General features: G+C 42.8%; 1 protein-coding gene and 1 pseudogene across 3 annotated transcripts in view; one reads left to right on the forward strand and one right to left on the reverse strand.

Moving 5' to 3' along the window:
• LOC118001793 (tubby-related protein 4) overlaps positions 1-23,100 on the forward strand; it is a 238,822-nt gene that overhangs the window by 136,093 nt on the left and 79,629 nt on the right. For all 3 annotated transcript variants that reach the window (XM_034991941.1, XM_034991940.1, XM_034991939.1), the window contains one exon: positions 18,015-18,143. In XM_034991941.1, coding sequence (XP_034847832.1) covers positions 18,015-18,143 — 129 coding nt within the window. The remainder of the gene's footprint in view (positions 1-18,014; positions 18,144-23,100) is intronic.
• On the reverse strand, positions 1,793-4,538 carry LOC118001798 (annotated as a pseudogene).

Here is a 23,100-nt window from a genome sequence, read left to right on the forward strand (position 1 = left end):
GTAGCAAACAAGAGCTGTTTCTCACAAGGGGAGTCGTTATCTGGGTGGGGATAGCAAGGCTTGGCTCCCAAATCCTAAGGGCTCACTTCATCTCTCAGCCCTGCCGAAGGCTCCAGACGGCATCCCTGTCTGCTCGGACATTCCAGGTGCCATTGGCTGCACTGGATCTGACGGCCCCAGCGTGAGAGCAAAGCAGCCTGCATGGCAGCCTGGACCTGCTGGGAAGCCTTCTCTTGTTCTGGGCCCCACTCAAAATTAGCAGGTTTTTGGGTCACTAGGTAAATAGTCCAGAGTATCACACCCAAATGAAGAATATGTTGCTTCTGAAATCCAAAGGGGCCCCATCAATTTGACACATAAAATTAACCATCCCAGTCAATGTGATACGATGCTTAGAAACTCAATTTATATGTAACTCCTGAACTAATTATTTAACAAGTAACATACCAACTTTGAATTGAAATACTACTCCAGTATTCACTGAGCTCTCCCCTCCTCCATTACCTCTTCACCCACCTCCTGTCAGGTGTATGCCATGATCTGTGTGCTAGATTTTTTTCTTAGATGGTGAATATTTAAGAGTTGCAGGATATTGCACTTAGAAACAGGTATGTTATATTTGTTTAGTACTTGACCAAATAGAACCTAATGTATCGAAATATTAGATCTAGAAGATTCCTTAGAAGTTATCTAGGCCATCTTGATATTTCAAACAATGAAGAAGCAGAGTGTTAAAGCACAGACAAGCACTCAGAGTTTCTGTCGTCAGCTGAGAACAGGTTCTCTCTTCTGGCTTTGCTGTGCTCACTTGGACTTGAGCGGCATGCTTGGGGCTGCGTTGATAGTTCAGCTGTCAGAGATGAGCCCAGGTTCTATCTTCAGCTGCTAGCCAAGCAAATTTGGCTACGGATCAAAGGCGGCAGCAGTGTGTTTGGGGCAGTGCCATTTCCTGACCAAATGCTAGATGCGCTCGGCTAAAAGGGAGGGATTTTAAAAATCAGGATGTTGAAAATCCTGCTGTCTTAACTGCTCTGAGAATTGAACATCTTGAAAATTAATGTAGTAGATTAAATGTAAATGATGACTACAGTATACACCTGGTTGACAAGATTATTATAATATTTAAAATATAAATTTTTAATCAAAGTAGCCAAGTTAATTGAATTTAACTTTAATAATTGAGTTTCCCTTGGGGTGCCTGGGTGGCGCAGTCGGTTAAGCATCTGCCTTCGGCTCAGGTCTGATATCGGGGTCCTGGGATTGAGCCCCGAGTTGGGCTCCTTGTTCAGCTAGGAGCCTGCTTCTCCCTCTCCCTCTGTTCCCCTCCCCTCTGGCCCATGTGCACACACACTCTCTCTCCCTCTCTTAAGTAAAGAAATAAAATATTTTTAAGAAATCATTGAATTTCTCTTTAGCAAATTTAGTGGAGGTTGGGCATGTTTAAGAGGTTTTTTTTTTTTTTGAGGCCATACCATTACTGATGTCAAGAGCACAGTTAATGTTGATTTGTGGTCTTAGAGTTGGGTGGTGACACGCAAGTCCTCCAGTTCTTAATCCACCAAACCCCGCCAGGTAGGTGAGCTGCCTCCAGGCATCCTTGGCAGTGCTGTCAGGCCTCTGCTTCAACCCTATCCAGTGTGTCCTGGTTCCTGGTTCCTTTTTTTAAAAATTCACATAAAGTTTAAGCAGTCAAGTTAATGAAAATATCAAAATTTTTGAGTTAGTGTATGGCAGCAGAAATTTAATTTTTGTTGCAAATCATACAGTATTTGGTGTTTCCATCACTGACAAGCTATGCTGCAGATGGAGCAATGGCGTTGAATCTCGATTCCTCAGGGTCACGTTCCATAAACTTCTTACAAATTTCTATGGCATCCTCTAATAATGGGCATCACTAGTTTCCCCATGGTTAATTGGAAACGGTTTCCATCCATCTACTTCATAGAGATGCCCATCTACATGAACTAATGCAATAAAATGAAGATCTACTTTTTCATCTACACTTGGTGCCTCAGTCTGACCTTCATGGGCACTGGTCTCATGAGTGACTCGAATAGCGTCATAGTTCTCTAGGTATCTGGCTCGTTCTTCAGGACTCATTGACACAGACTCCTTGAGGAATTTTTCAGGGTTGATCCAGATTCAAAGTGCATCTTGTCTTTATTGTTGGCAATAGCATGGATCAGTCCAATTGTTCCACAGGCGTTGCTGATTGTAGGAGACAGCCCCTCCCATTAAGGGACAGCACTCCTTGTGAGGAAGTTCTCTTTCATAGTAAACATTGCTTTAATTTGTGCTGACATCTCCTAGTTCTGCCCTGAGGTTTTTTCTGGTTTTCTCAGAACATTTTTTTTTTTTTAAGATTTTATTTATTTATTCATGAGAGACAGAGAGAGAGAGGCAGAGGGAGAAGCAGGCTCCCAAGGAGCAGGGAGCCCGATGCAGGACTCGATCCCAGGACCCTGGGATCATGACCTGAGCCAAAGGCAGACACTTAACCATCTGAGCCACCCAGGCGCCCTCTCAGAACATTTTTATAGCTCATTTTGGATGATCAAAAGTTCTAGACCAGAAATTTCAGCTTTCTAATTTAAACAATTTGAGCATTCCTCACAGTCATTTTCCCAGGATGAATAGGTGTTCCCAAGTAACAGGATTGTCAAATGATTCTGCCTTCCTTTATTTTTAGAAAAGGGAGACAACACTGGGCCAGGAATGGAAATACCTGGTTCCTGGCCCGTGCTTTGCTCCTTGCTGATTGGGTACTTTAGGCCAGTTCATCTCTCCGAACCTCAGTTTCCTTTTTTGGCAAAGTGAGGATAATGCCTGCTCCAGGTCCCATTCCATGGGGTCCTTTTGAGAATCAGATCCTTTTGTATTCAATCAATTTCCTCCAAGTATAGGATGTTCACTTCCTTGTTTTAGAATGGAACATTTTGAATTATAATATGATTTAGCAGGAACTTAGATAACACAAGGTATGTTGAAAAGAACAGATGATGCTTTCTGGCATGTCTTGAAACTCAGTGAATATGGTGGGTTGACAATTTAGTTCATGCTTTTCTGTATTTATTATAGAGACTGAGAAGAATTTTAAAGAAATTCAAGAATAAATAAAATGTATGAGTTATACTGTGGAAACTAACAGATTTGTTGGCTTAAATTAACATTGCATATGTCTAGTCCAGGTCTGTGTAAAGATCTTGATTTGAGTTGGGCTCCCTGCTACAAATTAGAACCAAATCTAAATGCAATGAGTGGGGAGTATCATTTGCTAATAGACAATAATGACTTTAAGATATTAATGACTTGCTATTTTTTATGGGATTAATGCTTTTTATTCAGAATACTAATTTAAAATCACAGACAACACTACACCTATTAGAATTTATTTTAGCACGCTCTTTTCCTTTTCAATTTTTTTCAAACACTATCTCACCAACTGAAAGTGTGTTACTTATTGAGGAATTAATTCCAAGGTATGCAATGGGATTGTTTCACAGTTGTTTTTTGGGAAGTAATAAATATGAGTAAAAGGAAATAGTGATACAGTGTTTGTTTTGTTTTGTTTTGTTTTAATTTTATTTATTTGAGAGAGAGTGAAAGAGCATGAGTGGGGGGAGGGGCAGAGGCAGAAGGAGAAGCAGACTCCCCGCCGAGCAGGGAGCCCGACGTGGGGCTCGATCCCAGGACCCCGGGATCATGACCTGAGCCGAAGGCAGACGCCTAACCGACTGAGCCACCCAGGCGCCCCTAGTGATACAGTGTTTTAATTGAAATTGGTGCATGTGACACTAGTTTTGAGCTTTGTATGGGTGTGTAAATTACTGTTTTACAAGTAATGCTTAGTTCTTTTTTTTTTAGATTTTATTTATTTGTCAGAGAAAGAGAGCACAAGCAGGGGAAGAGGCAGAGGGAGAGGGAGAAGCAGGTTCCCTGCTGAGCAGGGAGCCTGATTGTGGGGGGGACAATTGGGGGGGGACAGGACTCAATCCCAGGTTCCTGGGGTCATGACCTGGGCCTAAGGCAGACGCTTAACCTTTAACCAACTGAGCCACCCAGGCATCCCATGTAACACTTAGTTCCATATGATAACCAGCTTTTCTTAAAACTCATGTCTTTTTTGGATAAAACTCTTACATCCTCCTTTAATATTATTTGAACTTTAAAAGGAAATGACTAAAAATCTATTAAAGTATATGTATTATGTTTCAGTAATACATTTTTAAAAAGCAAATCAAAGCAATTATACTTGATATGCTTTTTCACATGCCCCCCATTTGCCTCCCCTGCCCCTAAATCTTATGATTCTGGTATATTCTCCATTCCCTTGTTGAGATGCACTGCCTAGCATGTTATTATAGGATTGAACGGATACATAATAAAATACAGCCTTAAGCCTCAAAAAGAATGCTCTTAGTACTCTTTGTATAATATGTATCACAACTATCTGATATCTGTATAAAGTATACATATTTTAAAAAGAATAACAGCCTTAAGTAGCTTTCTGTTACCAACAGGAGAAAGTCCAAGACCATAGCGTTTCTACTGGAAGACACTACTGGATCTGACTTAATACTTAGGAAATTTACACCCGAGGGGGGTGGAGGGGCAGGCGCCTGGGTGGCTAAGTTGGTTGAGCGTCTGATTCTTGATTTTGGCTCAGGTCATGATCTCAATCCTGGGATCGAGCCCCATGCGGGCTCTGCGCAGAGTCTGCTTGTCCCTCCCCGCCCCCTTTCTCCCCATTTGTGAGTGCTCTTTCTCTCAAATAAATAAATAAAATCTTTAAAAAAAAATTACACCAGGAAAACAGGTATTATATTTCCTTTGTTTATATCAGAAGAATACAAGGATCAACTAAGAAAAGCTGGGATTTGAATACACAAGTGCTAAGTGTTCTCAGAAGTTAATGTTAGGCATTCTAGTAGTTGTAGAGTTGTCTCACTGTGCTTTTAAGTTAGCATTTCCTAGTGATTAATGATGTTGAGTATCTTTTCATATGCCATTTGTATATTTTCTTCAGTTCAACTCTTGTACCTTTTTTTTTTTTTTTAAATTTAAGTAGGCTCTTTGCCCAGCATGGAGCCCAATGTGGGGCTTGAACTCACAACCCTGAGGTTAAGACCTGAGCTTAAGAGTCAGATGCTTAACCTACTGAGCCACCCAGGCGCCTCAACTTTTGTACCTTTTAGAAAAGATTGGGTTGTTCTTATTTTTGAATTGTAAGAGTCAGATCCAAACAATATCCATTACGTGCATTAGATTAATATGCTTTTAAAAAATCTTTTAATCTATAGATTCCTCATCTCTTTATTGTTTTCCTTGGATTAGGAAAACCCAGAACATGAGAAATTTTATAGGATAAATGGATTTTTCTAATGACAGCCCCCCAGGAGGTTGTTTGATACGTTTTTTGTGTGTTCTGTATTTTTCGTAAACTAGTTGTGTAGGTCTAGAAACTTCCAAGTTTGATTTTTTTTTTTTTTTGGTACTAATTTATGGGGAATGTCATGCACACCATCAGGAGGTATATAATATATGATTATCTGCCTTTTTGTGATGTTAAAATTGATCAGTTTGTTAAGGGTCGTCATTTGGATCATACTATAGTCCTATCAGCCTTCCACCTAATGATTTTAGCAACATTGACAGTCATTGCCTAGAGCCATTATTTCATTAGTACTTGCAAAATGGTGATATCTTACTTTTGTCATTTCTTCTTTGTTTATTAACTAGCATACTTACGCCAAGAAAAATTTTGCCTTGTCAACTATTCATTTGTTATGGGGCACTGTTTGGAAGTAATGGCAGGCTAAATGTAGATTTGTTTTTTTCCCCTTTGCTTACCAGTTTTCAGAGTAATACATTTTATACCATTCTTCAAAGGTTAACAGAATTGTTTTGTTTTGTTTTGTTTTTTGAGATCATCATGAACACATGATGTGTTTTAGCATACATGAATTTTAGCATACTTGTTTCAATGCCTTGTACTAATTCTTTTTGATGCTCAAATTGTCCCATCCTTGGTCAGTGGAAACCCCTTCAGGTTGGTTCTAGAGGACTTTTGTCTTTTTTTTTTTTTTTTTTTGCGGGGGGAGAGAGAGAGAGAGAGAATCCTAAGTAGGCTACACACCCAGAACGGAGCCCGATGCAGGGCTTGATCCCACATCCCTGAGATCATAACCTGAACCAAAAGGAAGAATTGGACACTTAACCGACTGAGCCACCCAGATGCCCCAAGTTCTCGAGGCCTTTTGATATTTGCCTTGCCTTCTGGAATAACTAGATGTAACATGTTGTTGTTGGTTGGTTTTGTTTTTTTTTTTTTTTAATCAAAAGCTATTTACCCATTCTAGCAAGAGTGAGCACACCTAGATCTTGGTTTCTTGGGCCTAGCACTCAGATCTTGGTTTCTCATACCATTTTCTAATAAAAGGAACCACACTCCATGGAGAAATGTGTAATTCAGGAACTGGAACAGGAAATATACATGATGAATCTGGAGCATCATGTAGTGTCAGAAAGTAAGGTGATGCTCAAAAAACAAAAAATAAATGCATACAATGATGGGGATATGTCAAAGGGACATGGGAGCCAACTGAAAGAGCTCCCAGTGGCCAAAGCTGGAAAAATTTGAGCAACGAAATAAACGAATAGTATCGGATTATACCCCAAACTATAAAGTAAATATCCGTGTGTCCATGCTGATAAAATAACTAAACAAATGGAGAAGAATAGGCAAATCTCCCAGGCAGAGGAGTTATAAATAATTTATGTAAATACCTCTCCCTCAAGGAGGTGGAGCATAATTCACTACTCCTTAAGTGTAGGCTGTCTGTGGTCACTCCCTTCCAAAGAGTACAGTGTGGAAAGGGAGAAGAAAGAGTAACTTGACAGTGAAGAGACCTGACAAATGCTGCTTCCAGCAGGTGAATAAAGTTAATATCAACATTGATAAGTCATATTGAGAGTATATACCCAATGATGTGATGTGATGGGAAGGGCACTTCACCTCCATGGTCATCCTTCCTAAACCCTTACCTTCAGCCTAGAATGGGAAAACATCAGACAAATCTCAGTTGAGGGGTATTTAACAAAATACCTCATGAGCCCTCCTTAAAAACTGTCAAGGTCATAAAAAACAAGGAAAGTCAGAAAAACTGTCATAGTCAAGAGGAGCCTAAGGAGACATGGCAATGAAATGCAGTATTCTGGATAGGATCCAGGAATAGGTGAAGGACACTAGACTAAAACTAATGAAAGTTGAATATATTCAAGTATAAACTTCAGTCTGTAATAATATATCCATGTTGGTCGATGAATAGTGACAAACACACTATACTAATGCGGCATGTTAATAATTGGGGACTAGATGTGGGACATACGCTTTTTCTAATGACTTTCTTTGTACTATCTTTGTGATTATTCTGTAAATCTAAAACTCTTCTAAAATTTAAAGTTTATTTAGAAATCTAAAAAGTTGTTTACCCTTTGGCAGTAACTTTAAGAGCTCATATTTATACAGTGCATCAGTGTCTTCAGATGCATTTACAATTCCTTTCTTTGAGTTTCTTCTCTAGTTTCTAGTTAGGCAAGGGAGTTCTTTTTTTATGAGCATTAAACTCATATCTAAAAAACATGTAGGACCTAGTACCACTGTTAAAACAGAACTGGGGTGGTAAAGATCAAGCTTTAAGAGTGATCTCTTTTGCACTGGCTGTTTTTCTTCAGTTTATTATTTCACCACCACAGAGGGGACGTGAGCACTGTGTGAAGCCTTGCCTGAGCCTGGGGATCAGCACCGCGTCTCTGCTCAGACACCTCTCCCCCACCCCCGCACCCCCATCCCAGCTGATGACCCTGGGGGGCAGGGAGGGGAGTCTCCTTTGCTGTGTATGACTCATGCAGCAGATGGGGTCCTTCATGTGAGAGGAGAGCACTGAGGAGGAGCAGCCTTACAGGAAAGTCAGTCCAGAGAACTGCTGGGGATGTGCTAAGTGTGTGTTGTCTGTTAGGCATCCAAGTGGAGATCTTGGCTAGGATGTGGAGTAAGGGATTGAAGGGAAGAATTTGGAGGTCATCCATGTTTAGATTTCAAGATGAGACTAGATCACTAGGAAATCAGGTAGGATGAAGAGAGAAGTGTTGTGACTGAGTCCTGGCGCTCCCCAGCAGAGGATGGAGGAGGACGAGCTAGCAGAGAGAAGGCTGAGAAGAGTGCTGGAAACCACAGGTAGTGGGCGCTCTGAGTGCTGGCTGCTATGGCTCACACTGCCCTCCCCCCCATTCCCAGCCAGCAGCCAGCAGCCAGGGACTGACACCCAGGGGAGCACAGAGGCTGCCCCTTGCCTCAAAGCGGGACCACCTGGGGTGCACCCTCGAGCTCTCCTGGGATCAGGGTGAGTCAGCTGGTCCCTAACCAACACCCCTTCCTGCGAGCACTGAGGAGAAACCACAGTAAACCATTAAGTGCACAAGAATCCCTTTCTCAGGCTCGAACTAAAGATGCCAAGTAGAGAGGTTTATTGAGGAATGAGGAAGGCACCCTAGTAAGTGGCAGCTAGCTATTATTCCTCCTTTTCCCACAACAAAACCTCCCCTTTCCAGACAGCATGGAACTCCCTCACAGTGGATGCTCTCCCCACAGCGGGAGTACTCTTCCTGTCCCCTGCTCCATCAGGAAAGGGTACTGAGTCTGGGCTGTGTCAGAGAGAGGAGGCTGCCTCCTCCCCCGAGGCTCAGGGAAGTGATGAGAGCACAGGGGCTGGAGAAGACCAGTGGAGGGCCCAGGCAGCACACAGGAGGGAGCTCTTAGTTCTGCCTACCAGACGTGGAGACATTGGCACGGAGGCGGTGACACTTGATTGCACATTGAAGGATATCCTGCACCAATTTCGAGGCTTACCTCGGGGCCCGTGGGGGAGAGGCCCCAACCTTAGCTCTAGCGGGCTCAGCTGTTTGGGTTTTACAGCCTCTTTTCAGAGCCACCTAAAGCCTCAGCTGCCTTTCTACAGCCTCACAGTGGCCTCCCATCTCGGGGGTTCTACAGGCAGGCAGCAAGTTGCCAAAAAGGAATGAAGAGGAGGACACAGGAATTATGTGAATCTACCCTAAGTTGATCACATCTTTTGGCCAGCCGGAATCCGCCACCTTCCTAATCTGTCCCGTTCTTCTGGGGCTGCAGTCTGTGCTTCTCAAGGGCACGGCCGTGCCTTCTCTCTCTGCAGCCCTCACAAGGCCTTGTGTGGGGTGTGTTGTAGGTGCCTCGTAATGACTCCTGGATCCCCAAGACTCGGATTTCTTCTTCGAGGAAATCATGAAGGCAGGTATAGTCGGTGGAGGCATGGCGTGGAACGGTCATTCTTTACCCTAAGCCCAGTGGAGGAGACCAGGGAGAAGGAAAAAACCTTGGTATGTCTGATCAGAGCATGAAACTAAGACCTTCCAAGCCAGAGAGACTCTAAATCTGTGGAGATAAATAAAAACCAGAAACAAGATAAATCATTTTACACCTGTCAGATTGGAAAAAATTTAAGAGTCTGGCATCGCATATAGTTAGGATATAGGGCCAAGGTGAAGTGCTGATAGGGTGTAAAGCGTTCTGGTCTCTAACCTGGTGAGGTCTGTAAGGGCAGAGCTGCACATGCCTTTAGTGCAGTTACCCCAAATGGCACTCGTGCACGGGGGGTTTGCAGCAGAACGTCCGTAAGCAGCACTGTTAGTAAAAGCAGGAAGGAAGAGGAAGGCAGCCTAAATGTTTATCAGCAGGAGAACGGATAAATAAATTGTGGTAGATTCACACAGTGAACATCAATGAGTTAGAGCTGTCCATGGGGATGAACTTTACAACATGACACGGAGTTAAAGAACACATAGTTTTTTAAAGCTTAAAAATATGCAGAAATGTTCGTTTTAAAGCTGGATTATGGGCACATGGAAGGTTATTATCCCAGTTGTATTTCTTTGGTGTATGTTAAAATTTTTCTGTAATATTTAACATTTAAAAAGAAAATATTTAAATGAGGATACATTCATATAATATGTAAATATAAAAATGCATGTGAATTGAAAACATGAACTACCCACGAAAGCATTTTTTTTTTTCTTAGAGGAGGAACCCTGAGGTATAGGAAGAACACACAGGGTCTTTCAAATAGTCCTGCTGGTATTTTCCTAAGCTGAATGGGCAGAGTACTTTAAGGAGGTGAATTTTAAAAAAAATCTTTTATATATGTCATAAATATTGCCCAGTTCTTAAAAAGTCTTAAAAAAAAAGTTTGGGGAGATTTGTATCTTCTCTCAGCTCTACCTTTTTAATCTATAAAATAGGAAGGTTATAGTAATGGTAATACCTCCTTTTAAGATACTTACAAAGACAAAATATGCAAACTATTGATTATCATTATTACTGCTAAGAGAAATTTTTCAAATTTCCTGTCAAGGGAGTATGAAAAGCTGAAATATGTTCATTGTGGGAAAATCAGAAGATGTAGAAAAGTTCTGATAAAAATTGTAATCCACTAATGCTAACATTTTAGTTTATTTTTTCTTAATATGATTTTTGTTTCCTTCTGTCAGAACAGAACTTGTTGATAAAAGTTATTTTTCAGAAGTGTATGCATCTCAGGGGTATGATAGCAAGAGTACATGCTTATTAATAAGAAACAAAAAGTGAGGTAACTTCTTCGAGCGTTATGTCACGTCCTCCTTGAGGGCGGGGCATCTCTTCCATCTGTGTGTGTCCCTGTGAGCAGCACCCATGTGGTGCTGAGTGATAGGTGGCTACGGGCCAGTCTGGTTGACCTTGGGAATGGAGACAAGTGCCCGGAATAGGCAAGGAGACTGTGGCTCTGGCCTGGACCCTGACCCACCTGGAACCTGCTGTGTGACCTCAGGCAGGCCTCTTCACCCCATTAACCTCCCTTTCCTCCTTGTGAGACTGAATGGCTGTGTTAGCTCTAAATCGGCTAAAGCCAGTAACTACTGTCGAACCAAGTACACTTTTGTGAGAGTAAGTGAGAAGTGATGCTGGAGAAAACATGCTAGTTCCTTATGGTAAGGTGCTTTGAAACCTCAGTCAGGAGTGTTTATGATTGAACGTCCTTTCCAGTAAAATTTCTCTTCAGGAGATGGCAGCTGAGATTGGATGGAAAAGAAAGGAAATTAGAACTGTCAAGAGTATTCTTGCCACTGGATTTTGAGGTGTGTACAAATCAGTGGCTGAAAGTGGTCAGGAGATGAAGGGGCTGCATGTTGGGTTTTCTACAGACTGTTCATAGCATTTTATATATTGCTTTCATGGGAGACTCTTACTGACACTGAGTGGATCAGGCTGGGAATGGTGATTCTGCATTTCTGTCAGGAGACCTGGTAGAGTTCTTTGTTCGTAATGCAGCCCTGCCTGATGATATAGACTCTATCCAGTAAGAAGATATGTTATTTCCCAACAAGAAGGTTTGGAAAACATCAGGAAGAAATGTGTAGCTGTGAGTTTCCTGCGCAGTGTCCTAGAGAAGCTGGGTCCGAGAAAGTCATCCGCCAGCGCATTCCCAGTCAGAACCATTCAGAGGCCCTGTGGTCCCTGGATTCTAGGCTCTGACCTCATTCCTTTATTGTCTCTGGCCATTTCCTTCTTGGAGTTCTTCATCAACAACTTGGAACTGGATGAATGCATGAATGGATTTGTGGACATTTAAGTGAGAGAAATAAGATTATAGGAATAAAAGCTCAAGTTTTGGTTTTTTTTTTCAAATATGGTCAGTGTTTCAGTGGGCTTAACAAGAAAAATTTCTCCCACTCAGTAAGAAAAAAGACAACTGAATTAAAAAGGGGCAAAGGATCTGAATAGACATTTCTCCAGAAAAGATATTTAAATGCCCAATAAGCACTTGAAAAGATGCTCAACATCATTAGCCATCAGAAAAATGCAAATCACAGCCACTTCACATCCACTAGGATGGCTATACTAAAAAAGATATGATAGCAAGTATCGGAAAGAATGTGAAGAAATTGGAACCTTCACCACCCAGTGGTGCTGGGAATATAAGTTGGTGCAGCCACTTTGGAAAACAGTTCCTCTAGAAGGTAAACATAGAATTATCATTTGACCCAGCAACTCCACTCCCAGGCATATACCCAAGAAAAGGAAAACATGTGTCCGTACAAAGACTTGTACAGAAATGTTCATAGAAATATTATTCATAATATCCAAACAATGGAAACAACCCCGATGTTTATCAGCTGAGTGGATGGACACAGTGTGATGTATCCACACAATGGGATATTATTTGGCCATGTAAAGGAAGTAAGTCCTGTTATATGCTTACAACATGGATAAACCTTGAAAACATTATACTGAGTGAAAGAAGCCGGACATAGAAGACCACATATTGTATGATTCCATTTGTATGAAATGTCCAGAATAGGCAAATCAGTAAAGACAGAAGGAAAATTAGTGATTGCCTAGGGCTGGAAGGAAGCATTGGGGGGTTGATGAAGATGTTCTAAAATTTATTGTGTTGGTTGCACAGCTCTGCAGTTATAGTAAAACCATTAAATTGTACATTTTAAGTAAGTGAATTGTATGTGAATTTTGTCACAAGCTGGTACCAAAAAAAAAAAAATCTCATTTGAACTAATCTTGATTTTTAAAAAAAGATTGTATTTATTTGAGAGAGAGAGAGAGAGCAGGAGTTGGGGGGGGAGAAGGAGAAGCAGACTCCCTGCTGAGCAGGGAGCCCCACACGGAGCTCGATCCCAGGACCCTGGGATTATGACCTGAGCCGAAGGCAAATGCTTGACTGACTGAGTCACCCAGGCGCCCCCTCATTTGAACATAATCTTAACATCTTATTGTTGAGAGAGAATATTATAAAATTGTACAGAAATGTGGCCAGTCATCAATCAGGAATAGTTCCGTTTAGAAAGATTTGTGGAATGCCAACTGTGTGCCTGGCACAGTGCTGGGCTCCAGGAACGTGGAAGCAAAGAAGTTCTCGGGCGATGAGGAACCGAGATGTTTGAGGGAGTAATGCAGGTTGTGAACAGTGTGGAAGGTACTGTGGAAGTGGCAAGAGGGAGCAGTGGGAATGTCAGGGAAGGCGTTACCACCAGTGTCAACGGGCAGAGGGGTATGTATTTTCGGGCAAAGGTGCCAGGAAGTATGTGGTGGTGGTGGTGATTTTTTAGGTACAGACTTGGGTGGGGAATGCAAGCAGCAGGAGGTGGGCCTGGGAAGAGGGACTGACTTTCCAACTCTTTATCTTCTCTCAAAGAAGACGAAACTATACATGTAAATGCTGTGCTGAACTAGTCTCTCTATTCTGGAATATTTAGCTCACACTTGAATAACATGGCGTTCTCACTGATTGGGTGTTAGCTGTGTGCCTGGAACGGTGCTAAGTTCCTTTCTCAACATACTCCTCACACACATTAGAAAGATGTGTTGCTGTTGCCCCATGGGCAGAAGAGGACCCCAAGTCAGTCAGCGAGTTGCTCTGGTGAATGGCAAGGCCAGGACTCAGGTCCAGAGCCTGCACGTGCCCCCAGAGCACTTCCCGGCCCTTTGTGCTGGCAGGCGTCAGTCTGGAAAACCACTATGCCTGTTGAGTTTTTTCCCAGCTTCCATTTCAAGATGCTTTTGGTTCTTTGTTAGAATGATTAAATGTATCTAAAATTCATATCATTTCTGGGGCGCCTGGGTGGCTCAGTTGGTTAAGCCCAGGGTCCTGGGATCAAGCCCCGCATCAGGCTCCCTGCTCAGCGGGGAGTCTGCTTCTCCTCTCCCTCTGCCTGCCTCTCTGCCTACTTGTACTATCTCTCTGTCAAATAAATAAATAAAATCTTTAAAAATAAATAAATAAATAAAAATAAATAAAATTCATATCATTTCTAAAACTCATTTTGTTTTATTAAATGTATCTAAACTTAAGCTGGCACAGTTGAACTTATTTCTGTTTCACTTAACCAAAATTATAGAGTAAGAAAAACTGAATGGTGATAATCACGGGGATTTATTACTTGAGCTATTTGTATTCAGCATTCATTCAAATTACATTCTTTTTAGGTTGAGGGAAATATTTCCAAGCATTGGTGATACTGGTCATTCACTGGGGTGGTTTCCTGTACATTTCTATAAAATAGAATTATATTTGTGTCTCCCAACACCATTTAAAAGATTTCTGCCTGAAAAGGTGAACATCTTTGAGATGGGTTAACTGACACTTGTTTGTTCTCCCTAAAAATAGATGGGGTGTAGGAAATGAGGTGACTTACTTAGAGCATTAGATTTCATCCCAAATAGACTTTCAGCAGACCTGCCCTATATTTTTAATGTAGATTTCTATACCTTTAATAGTCCTCAATAAATATTTATTCATAACAATAACTATAAAATGATAGAATGTTCATCTAACATTGGAGAGAGCGACAGGTTGGCATTTTTTTTGAATAATCAAAGACCTGCGTCAATATTTAGCTTATCTTCTGACTTTTCAGTAGAACATGCCCTTCAGCTAGTGCCCTCAACGCCCGAGTTCTTTTGTGCCGAGAGTAAACTGGAGCCCCGTTTCCTTTAAGAAGAGAAGGGGAGCTCTGCCTTAGAATGCCTGGGCAGAGGATGAACACCTCGCCACGTACTGCGGGCGGCTGGGCCCCTGGTTGGTAGTTTCTCAGCACTCTGGGATGTCCTGACGTTGCCAGCTTGACTGGAAGGACTTGGAGAACAGGAAATAAGCTGCTGGGAGATAAGGCAGGCAGCTATGAATTGTAGACGAGAGAGGAAATGAGAATTCTAATCCAGGGAAACAACATTAGCAGTTTGACTTTATTTTTAAACCAAGAATCACTGGAAAGATTTCTTTCTCTAATTTAGGGGAGCTACCCACCTATTCAGCCACACTGGTTAGAACTCACAGCAGAGGTGTGCAGATGGGGACTGCGTTCGCATCCACTGCTGCCTCTGCACTGATCAGGAACTACAAAAAGATGAAACAGTCTGTGAACCTTTTGTTTATTCAACAACTACTACTGTGTTGTCGTAAGACGCAGAAATCTTTAAAGTGAAAAATAACTAAAATATTTTTTGCCTTTGCTCTTTTTTGTCTGTGTCATGCTGTGACTCCATGGCTGTTTTCATGAAGAAGAGGGGTTTTATGATTGATGTTAACCTCATATTCAACCATACCTGGCAATGGATGTTCAAGGCAGAAAGGCAAAAGTATAGAAAACGTGACCAGCTTTTATTTTCTAAAATACGACACCTTGTCATCAAATTTTATCTATAGGGAAGGCCATAGCAGATGAATGGGCTCTGTGTTAACTTAAGGAAATAATTTAAAAACTGATCAGTTGTGTAATATCATGCATTATTTGTCCTATTCCCTCCTATGGTGGCCATTCTGAAGTACACTAGTGATTGTGGGCTTAAACAATAACTGTGTGTCTTTAAGGACCAAATTGGAGCTGCATGCACGTTTGTGGATTGCAGTGCTCGGGCCAAGTCATTGTGGATCTGAAAGAAGTTTATGAAGCTGGCCTTGATCGACTGTTTGGAAATTCTAAACTTTATGACACATTCAGTGTCATCTAAAGACGTTTGTTGTTGATGATGTTACTGGTTGTTTTTTAATTAGATCAGTGATTTAAATAGATAATTTTATTTTTATTTATTTAATAGAGAATTTAAAAAACTGGACTTAAAAAAATGAATCTGGGTTTGTCCCCCCCACCAATCCACCTGTGTTGAGGCCCCCTCCTGTGTATGTTCACAACTCTGTAACTGCATTTAGAGCACTATATTACGTCTGTTCAGTGAACTGAACTCCACGAGTGCAAAGATGTCTTAATCTCTATCCTCAGCACCTACAGTTCATAGTAGGGAGGCACGTAGTGTTGGCTGTTGTTAAAATGCCTTTGGGCATTGAAAATAGCCTTCTGGACGTAGTTTTCAATAACCTTTTATAGTTCAAAGATATAATTGAATAAGGATCATAACTTTTTTTTTTTTTTTAAAGATTTTATTTATTTGACAGAGACAACAGCGAGAGAGGGAACACAAGCAGGGGGAGTGGGAGAGGGAGGAGCAGGCTTCCCGCTGAGCAGGGAGCCCGATGCGGGGCTCGATCCCAGGACCCTGGGATCATGACCTGAGCCGAAGGCAGACGCTTAACGACTGAGCTACCCAGGAGCCCCAAGGATCATAACTTCTAATTATGTATTACTCTTTGGCACAACACACTCAGAATTACTGTGTGTCAGTATTCAAAGATGAGCCTGCCTCTGTCCCTTTCCTCGGGTGCACAGCTCAGTGGGGAGGTGTGCACATAAACCAGGGGTTAGGGAGGATGGGGTACGTGCTGCAATTGCAGAGCTGTGACCAGAGTGAGGCAGCAGGTCCAGCAGAGAGAGAAAGTGGGATGGGGCTGCTGAGGGCGTGGTTGGCAGCCGCATCCATGAAGGCTGACTTTGGCAGGGGAGCCATCAACTAGGTGAGATTTGCCTGGTGATTGCCAGGTCTCAAAGGATTGCAGCCTCACAGCTGTTTTTTGATTCTTTGCAGAGTTGTAAAAAAAGAGCTACAATACCCTTACATTTCAAGGGGGTAATAATTTCCTCTTAGATTTTATTACGCAAGTGTGGCAGACCAAGGCTGGGGGCCTGTCCAGCTCTCTGGTACCTGAAAACCAACGGAAGGACTTTGAGAAGCGACAGGACTTTTGTGTTAGTCTGTGGTTTGGATGCAGGGGGACATGAGGAGGGATCTGGCCATTGCAGAGGTCCTTGACAGTTTGTCCTTGGCCTTACTTGCTTGCTGTTTTAGAATGTGGAGACCAGGGACGCCTGGGTGGCTCAGTCGGTTAAGCGTCCGCCTTCGGCTCAGGTCGTGATCCCAGGGTCCTGGGATCGAGTCCCGCATCGGGCTCCCTGCTCCGCGGGGAGCCTGCTTCTCCCTCTGCCTCTCTCTCTCTCTCTGTCTCTCATGAATAAATAAATAAAATCTTAAAAAAAAAAAAAAAAGAATGTGGAGACCATTTACTCTGGTGCTGCGTGTTCATCAGGGTTATGAAGTGAAGTCCTGGGGGAGGACAGGGGATTCAGATCTTTCTTATGAACAGCAGCTATGCTCTGGCTGGGTAATGACAGTGCTCGTTTGACTGACACACATTATTAGTATATGTCTGTGTATCCATGGATGTTCTGACTACCGGATGGACTTTTGACTTCCCGAGTGTGGGGTCTGATGTTCTCCATCTGGGCCTTGGTCACGTAGTGTCACACAGTGTCAACCTAGTAAGTACGAACCAGATGTCTGACTGAATGAATGAATTCCTCACTATCACCAGCATAGGCCAGTCAGGTGACACTGGGGGAACATTTCCCACAGTGAAGGCAGGGTACTGTTTTGTGGTTCATGAGTTCCCAGGACCACTTCATAGCCCTGTGTACTTACTGGTTTTATTGGACTCTGTGAGCCCTGCCCTCGGGCTCCTTGGGCATTTACCTAATCCCACAGAACACCTACCAGAGGGGCCACCTTTTGGATGAGGGAGTGATAGTTGAGAAAGATGAGAGTGATTTGTCCAGGATCAGAATTTTTCAAAGTAAAAAATTAAGTTGTTATACTCACAAATTTTGAAGCTTATAATTTCTTCATATTTCCTCTGTAATAAGTACTACATGGCTGAGGCATAGCAACTGTATTTTTTTCCAAGTTTTCTAGATGCTGAACTGTTCTTGCACTTGTGGGAATGGGCATTTTTGTGCCACAGCTTATTGTTTGCTCAGGTGTCTGCCATTTATCAGGAAGCCTTGTCATGGGGGTCTAGTTCCCTGTGATTCTGCCACCTGTGGGTTGTGCCCTGTGCTCTCTGCTAATCCCCACACCTGCCCTCAGCCATTCATTCCCCTTGACAATGCCTTCTCTTTAGTTCTGAAGGCTCATCTCTTCAGAGACATTCTTCTGGCCTGCTGCTTCATTACCTGTGGTAAATATCTTCTTGGTTATTTTCTAGGTTGTGCTGGTGAGGTGGAATGAGCCATACCAGAAGCTGGCCACGTGTGACGCAGATGGAGGGATATTTGTGTGGATTCAGTACGAAGGGAGGTGGTCTGTGGAATTGGTCAACGACCGAGGGGCTCAGGTGAGTGGGCAGGAGTGTCTTCCAGTGAGACATTGCTGGAGAGAGAATGCAGAGCGTGTATTCCAGGACAAATGGAAGCTCCTTCCAGAAATAGGTGGAGTAGAAATAAATAAAACTAGAATCCTGCTTCTCATTCCTCTTGAGTATATCACTTGATAAAAAGAGAAAGATCATACTTCTCTATTCAACTATTCTGCTGTTGTGAGAACTCTCCAAGTTTTAAGCTTTAATTAAACCTGTGAAATCATTTTTTACCATTCATTGTTGTGATTACATGTTAAATTTGGATCTCTGAAGTCCTTAGGGCATATCACTTCTTTGCTCCCTTTGAAAGATACTTTCCCTGTGTTGTAATCTTCATAGTTCCTGGCAGGGAGCTCCACACGAACTGTTCTCACAACCTCCTCATCAAGCTGAGTTTTTAACACTCTCTTCTTTCAGGTTTCAATTAGCGTGGCCACCTGTTGTCATCCTTCAGCTCTTCCTTTCTGATACAAATTTGTCTCTGCTCTGAGGAAAACAGGCGCTCCAGGGACTCCCTGCTGAGTGATGCTATTTTTAAACCTGCTCCAGAGATTCTTCTGGTTTCTGGTACAGATCTGGCTCTTCCCTCTTCCCCCTGTGATGATGGGCTGTGTGGAGCTCCGCGTCTCCTCTCGTGTACTTAGGAACACAGGTCCCATCCCCTCTGGCTTCAGAACCAAGTCCTCGGGGGACCTTTCTCCATGAGGGCTGTCTTAGATTGCTTTACCACTCCAGGGATGGTTTCCTTGTGACTGCCTTTCTATACATTTCTCAGGAAGTGGATTCTCACCCTCTTTTCTCCCATCTGTTGCTTAAATAAGCTACAAGCTCCCCAAGTCTAAAAATATGACCAGTGAAGTGACACAAAATTGCAAGGAACAAAGATATCATTAGCAGTTACTATTATACTAAGGGTCTTTGTAAGTTGTCATCACAGAAGACAAATCTACCTCTAGGTACAATAGAACATTCTCTTTTGTGTGAGTTCATGTATTTGGTAGAGTAAATGTGATAATTTTGACTGACTCTGAAAAGGCCTCATCAGTTGCCTGTATACCTCCATGGAGTGAAAAAAGGAAGAGGTAGAACCTACCTGTGACTACTAACCAGCCTTCTGGATACAGAGCCACAGATGAGGAAATCCCCATGACCATGAGACGTTCATGCTACCCGGAGGGTAGACATTGTGGTCAAGAACATGAGCTCTGGAGTCAGACCACACAGACCAAGAGTCTCACTCCATGATTTCTTAGTAGGAGATACTTATTTTCTGTGCCTCAGTCTTCTCATCTGTTGCATAGGGACTCTAATGCTACCTGCCTCAGAGGATCACTAGGAGGATTAAATAAGATTGAACGTAGAAAGTACTTCGGACACTGTACCTGATAGTTGTCACCTCATACTGCTCTAGTGCCTATAGTATCTGAGGCACTGCGACCTCGTACCCCTAACCACAGCCATAATGTCGGGGCGTCTGGGTGGCTCAGCTGGTTGAGCGTCCGACTCTTGGTTTCGGCTTGGGCTGTGGTCTTGGGGCTGGGAGGCTGGGCCACACATTGGGCTCTGTGATCATTGGGGAGTCTGCTTGCGATTCTCTCCCTCTGTTGCTCCCCCAACTCGCACGCACATGTTCTCTCTCTCTTTCTCTCTCTCTCTCTAAAATAAATAAAATCTTGGGGCGCTTGGGTGGCTCAGTTGGTTAAGCGACTGCCTTCGGCTCAGGTCATGATCCTGGAGTCCCAGGATCGAGTCCCACATCGGGCTCCCTGCTTGGCAGGGAGTCTCCTTCTCCCTCTGACCCTCCTCCTTCTCATGCTCTCTGTCTCTCATTCTCTCTCTCTCAAATAAATAAATAAAATCTTTAAAAAATAAAATAAAATAAATAAAATCTTAAAAAAAAATAGTAGTCATAATGTCATCACCAAGACTGTCTTCAGGCCTTGAGGCAGCAACACTTTGTGGCTTTCTGTGAAGTGGAGAGACTTCTCTGAATTTGTCTGTAAGGGAAACTAAAATGCTCTCATTCTCCCATCCACCAGAGCATGAACTCATTTCCTTAGGTCCAGCGATCGAGTCAGACATGTCTTCAGACTTTGGACAACTAAAGGTCTCTAAAGCATTGCTCTGAAAAAGACCACAAAGAGGAGCTAGGACAGACTCTGACTAGGTGCTCGTCGTTTTCATGTGTTGTCTCTCAGTCTCCACAGGAACCCTACTGGGCAGATGCCATTCTCAGTTAATGGAAGGAACAAACCCTGATCAGGGAGGTTGAGTAAGTTGCCCAGGGAACTTCATGGGTGGTGAAGCAGAATTTGAGGCCAGGTTTGAGTCCAGAACACTCTGTCACACTGTCTTCTTCCCAGACGAGACACTTTTTTCTCTTTTAGCAGAAGTGCGTGTATTCATAGTATAGCCAAAAGAGCTCAGACTTCACTACCGTTAGAGAGTCCAGCCCCACCAGCCAAGCGTTGCTGCCACCACACTGTTTTCTCCTGACGGTAGCCTGTCTGAGGACGGAACCTTCTGTCATCCCCACATAGCAGCTGTGTAGTTTCCACTACCACCATATCCCTCAGCTTTTCTTTTCATTGAGAATTTGGCACAAAAAAGCATTTTAGAAACAAGAAAGGGAGGATGAATTCAGACCTGGAGGTGAATAAACTCATATGGACCATAGAACACCTGGAAGCACCTGGAATCTCACAAATGCCTATCCCTGCCATGTTCAAAAAGTAATCACTGTACCTGTGATCTGATCTAGACTTTTTTATAATTTTGTTGTATGGAACTCTGATTCTGCAAACCTTGAAACCCATTGAGCAGTTGTCAACAGTGAACACTTCTTTCTCGGGAAGATTTGGTTGCTTTGAATTGTGTTGGCATCAGAACTTACCTGAGTAGAGAAACATCATGCCCTTGGGATGATGACTCACTTGTTGAAGAAGTACTGGCCGTCTGTGCCCCTGAAACAGTGCCTGGTAGGAGGAAGGACAGTTTTGTGGCTTGGATGAGGAGGATCCTTAAAATCTGCTCAGAGAAAAATAAGACTTTTTAGAGGAAGTGCCAGGTGATGCATGTTACACAGCATGACTTGCAGTGTTATAAAGGAATCAAACGTTTGGCCAAAGCTAAGTGATGCTTTAACTTTTTTTTTTTCAGGAAATGATTATGAATCCTTTATTTCGAAAGCGAGTCTGGAACAGTGCGTGCGTTATTGTGTAGGATTAGTCACCAAGGGTGGCTGTGCCCCGCGCACGCATTGGCTGTTGTGGTGAAAGCTGCCTCGGGCCGAGCTCTGACCAGGCTGATGCTCAGACGCAGTTAATCCGTGTCTGACACCGTGCTCGGTGAGGCAAGAGCACACAGCCTCTGCCACTGAAAGCCAACCACAAGGAGGGGGGCTTCCTGCTTATTTTCTTTACAGCACTGAGTATCAGTTCCCTTGTTCTTGTTTTTGCAGTTGTGGTATATTCTTAACACTCTACGCTGACCTAATTTAATAAACCCAGTGAGTTCACATCCTTTGTTATCATTTTCTCTGACTGCATGACTGGTGGTGTCTTGGGGAAGCTTCTTTTCACTGGCCATACCCTTCCACCCTCTAGTAGGATGTTTTTCTTTTTAGTACAGATCTCTTCCAAGATGAATGAGTTAGAATGCATGTAAATAAGTAGCATTACTTTTGCAAAATGAAAAGACTTTAAATTTTATTGCAGAATTAATGTTATCTCTAAAAAATGTTTTTAAGTTTCTTAAGAAAAACTAAATAGTGTAATTAGTTGAAACATAGAGTCAGTGAAACCAGGGTTTTGAGTTTACCCTACTAAGCAAACAACTTTTTTCAGTAACCTTAGACCAGCTGTTGAAGAGCTATTTCACGAATCATGCTATTGTCACGGTGGAGACATGTTAACCACTGAATACAAACCTGTAACCCCTGCTGGGAAAACAGCAAATGTTATGTCCTCTTGGTGTTTGTCCATTTATTTTATTTTTATCTGAAATGTGATATGTCCAGTAATGTCACCGATTTTAAAGAAAGTTAAACATTTCCAAGTAAAAGCAACCTAAAACAGTTTTATGAATGAAAAGGTAGGTATAACTATAGAGATTACCAGGTAATCAAAGGTAATTAAAAGGTAATTCAGTGGGGGAAACAGTAGTCTTTTTTTTTTTTATTGAGCTGTAATTGACACATAACATTATATTAGTTTCAGGTATACAGCATAACGATTTGATATTTGTACATACAGTTGACCCTTGAACAACTACAGTTTGAACTGCATAGGTCCAGTTACACGTGGGTTTTTCTCAACACAGTACAGAGAGAAGGGCGGGAGGTCGAGCTAAGATGGTGGCATAATAGGAGGACCCTAGGCTTGCCTCGTCCCTCGAACACAGCTAAATAATTATCAATCAAATCATTCTGAATACCCAAGAAATCAACCTGAGAACTGACAGAACAAACTGTGCAACTAGAGGGAGAAAAGAGGCCACATCAGGGAAGGTAGGAAGTGTGGAGACATGGTTTGGAGGAGAAACAGATTGCTGGTGCTGCAGAAGGGAGGGAGCCCTGGTCTCAGAGAAAGGTGGGAGAGAGAAGAGTGCATGGGATTGTACAAGGAGAACACATCCCCAAAGCCACTGGCTGGGAAAATGAGAGAGGCTGATTTTCATGATTTTTTTGCAACCAGTGGGGCTCAAAGACGAGTTTTAGAGGTGGTGGCATGGCTGGGATAGAGCCTTGAGGGTGCTGCCTTACTCCTGCAGAGAAGGCAGGCAGGGAACCCGAGGCAGATGGCAGGATCTGAGGCTCACCTAAGACGCACAGGGAGAAACTGTCCCCCCTTCTTAGAGCGCCTCTGTGAGAGGTAGCATTGCCTCTCTGGGGACAAAAGAGCCGGTGGGTGCCATTTCCCTCCCCTGCCCCTCA

The sequence above is a fragment of the Mirounga leonina genome, unplaced genomic scaffold (genome assembly GCF_011800145.1).
Source record: "Mirounga leonina isolate KUSES-001 unplaced genomic scaffold, KU_Mleo_1.0 Mir_54, whole genome shotgun sequence".
Taxonomy (NCBI): domain Eukaryota; kingdom Metazoa; phylum Chordata; class Mammalia; order Carnivora; family Phocidae; genus Mirounga; species Mirounga leonina.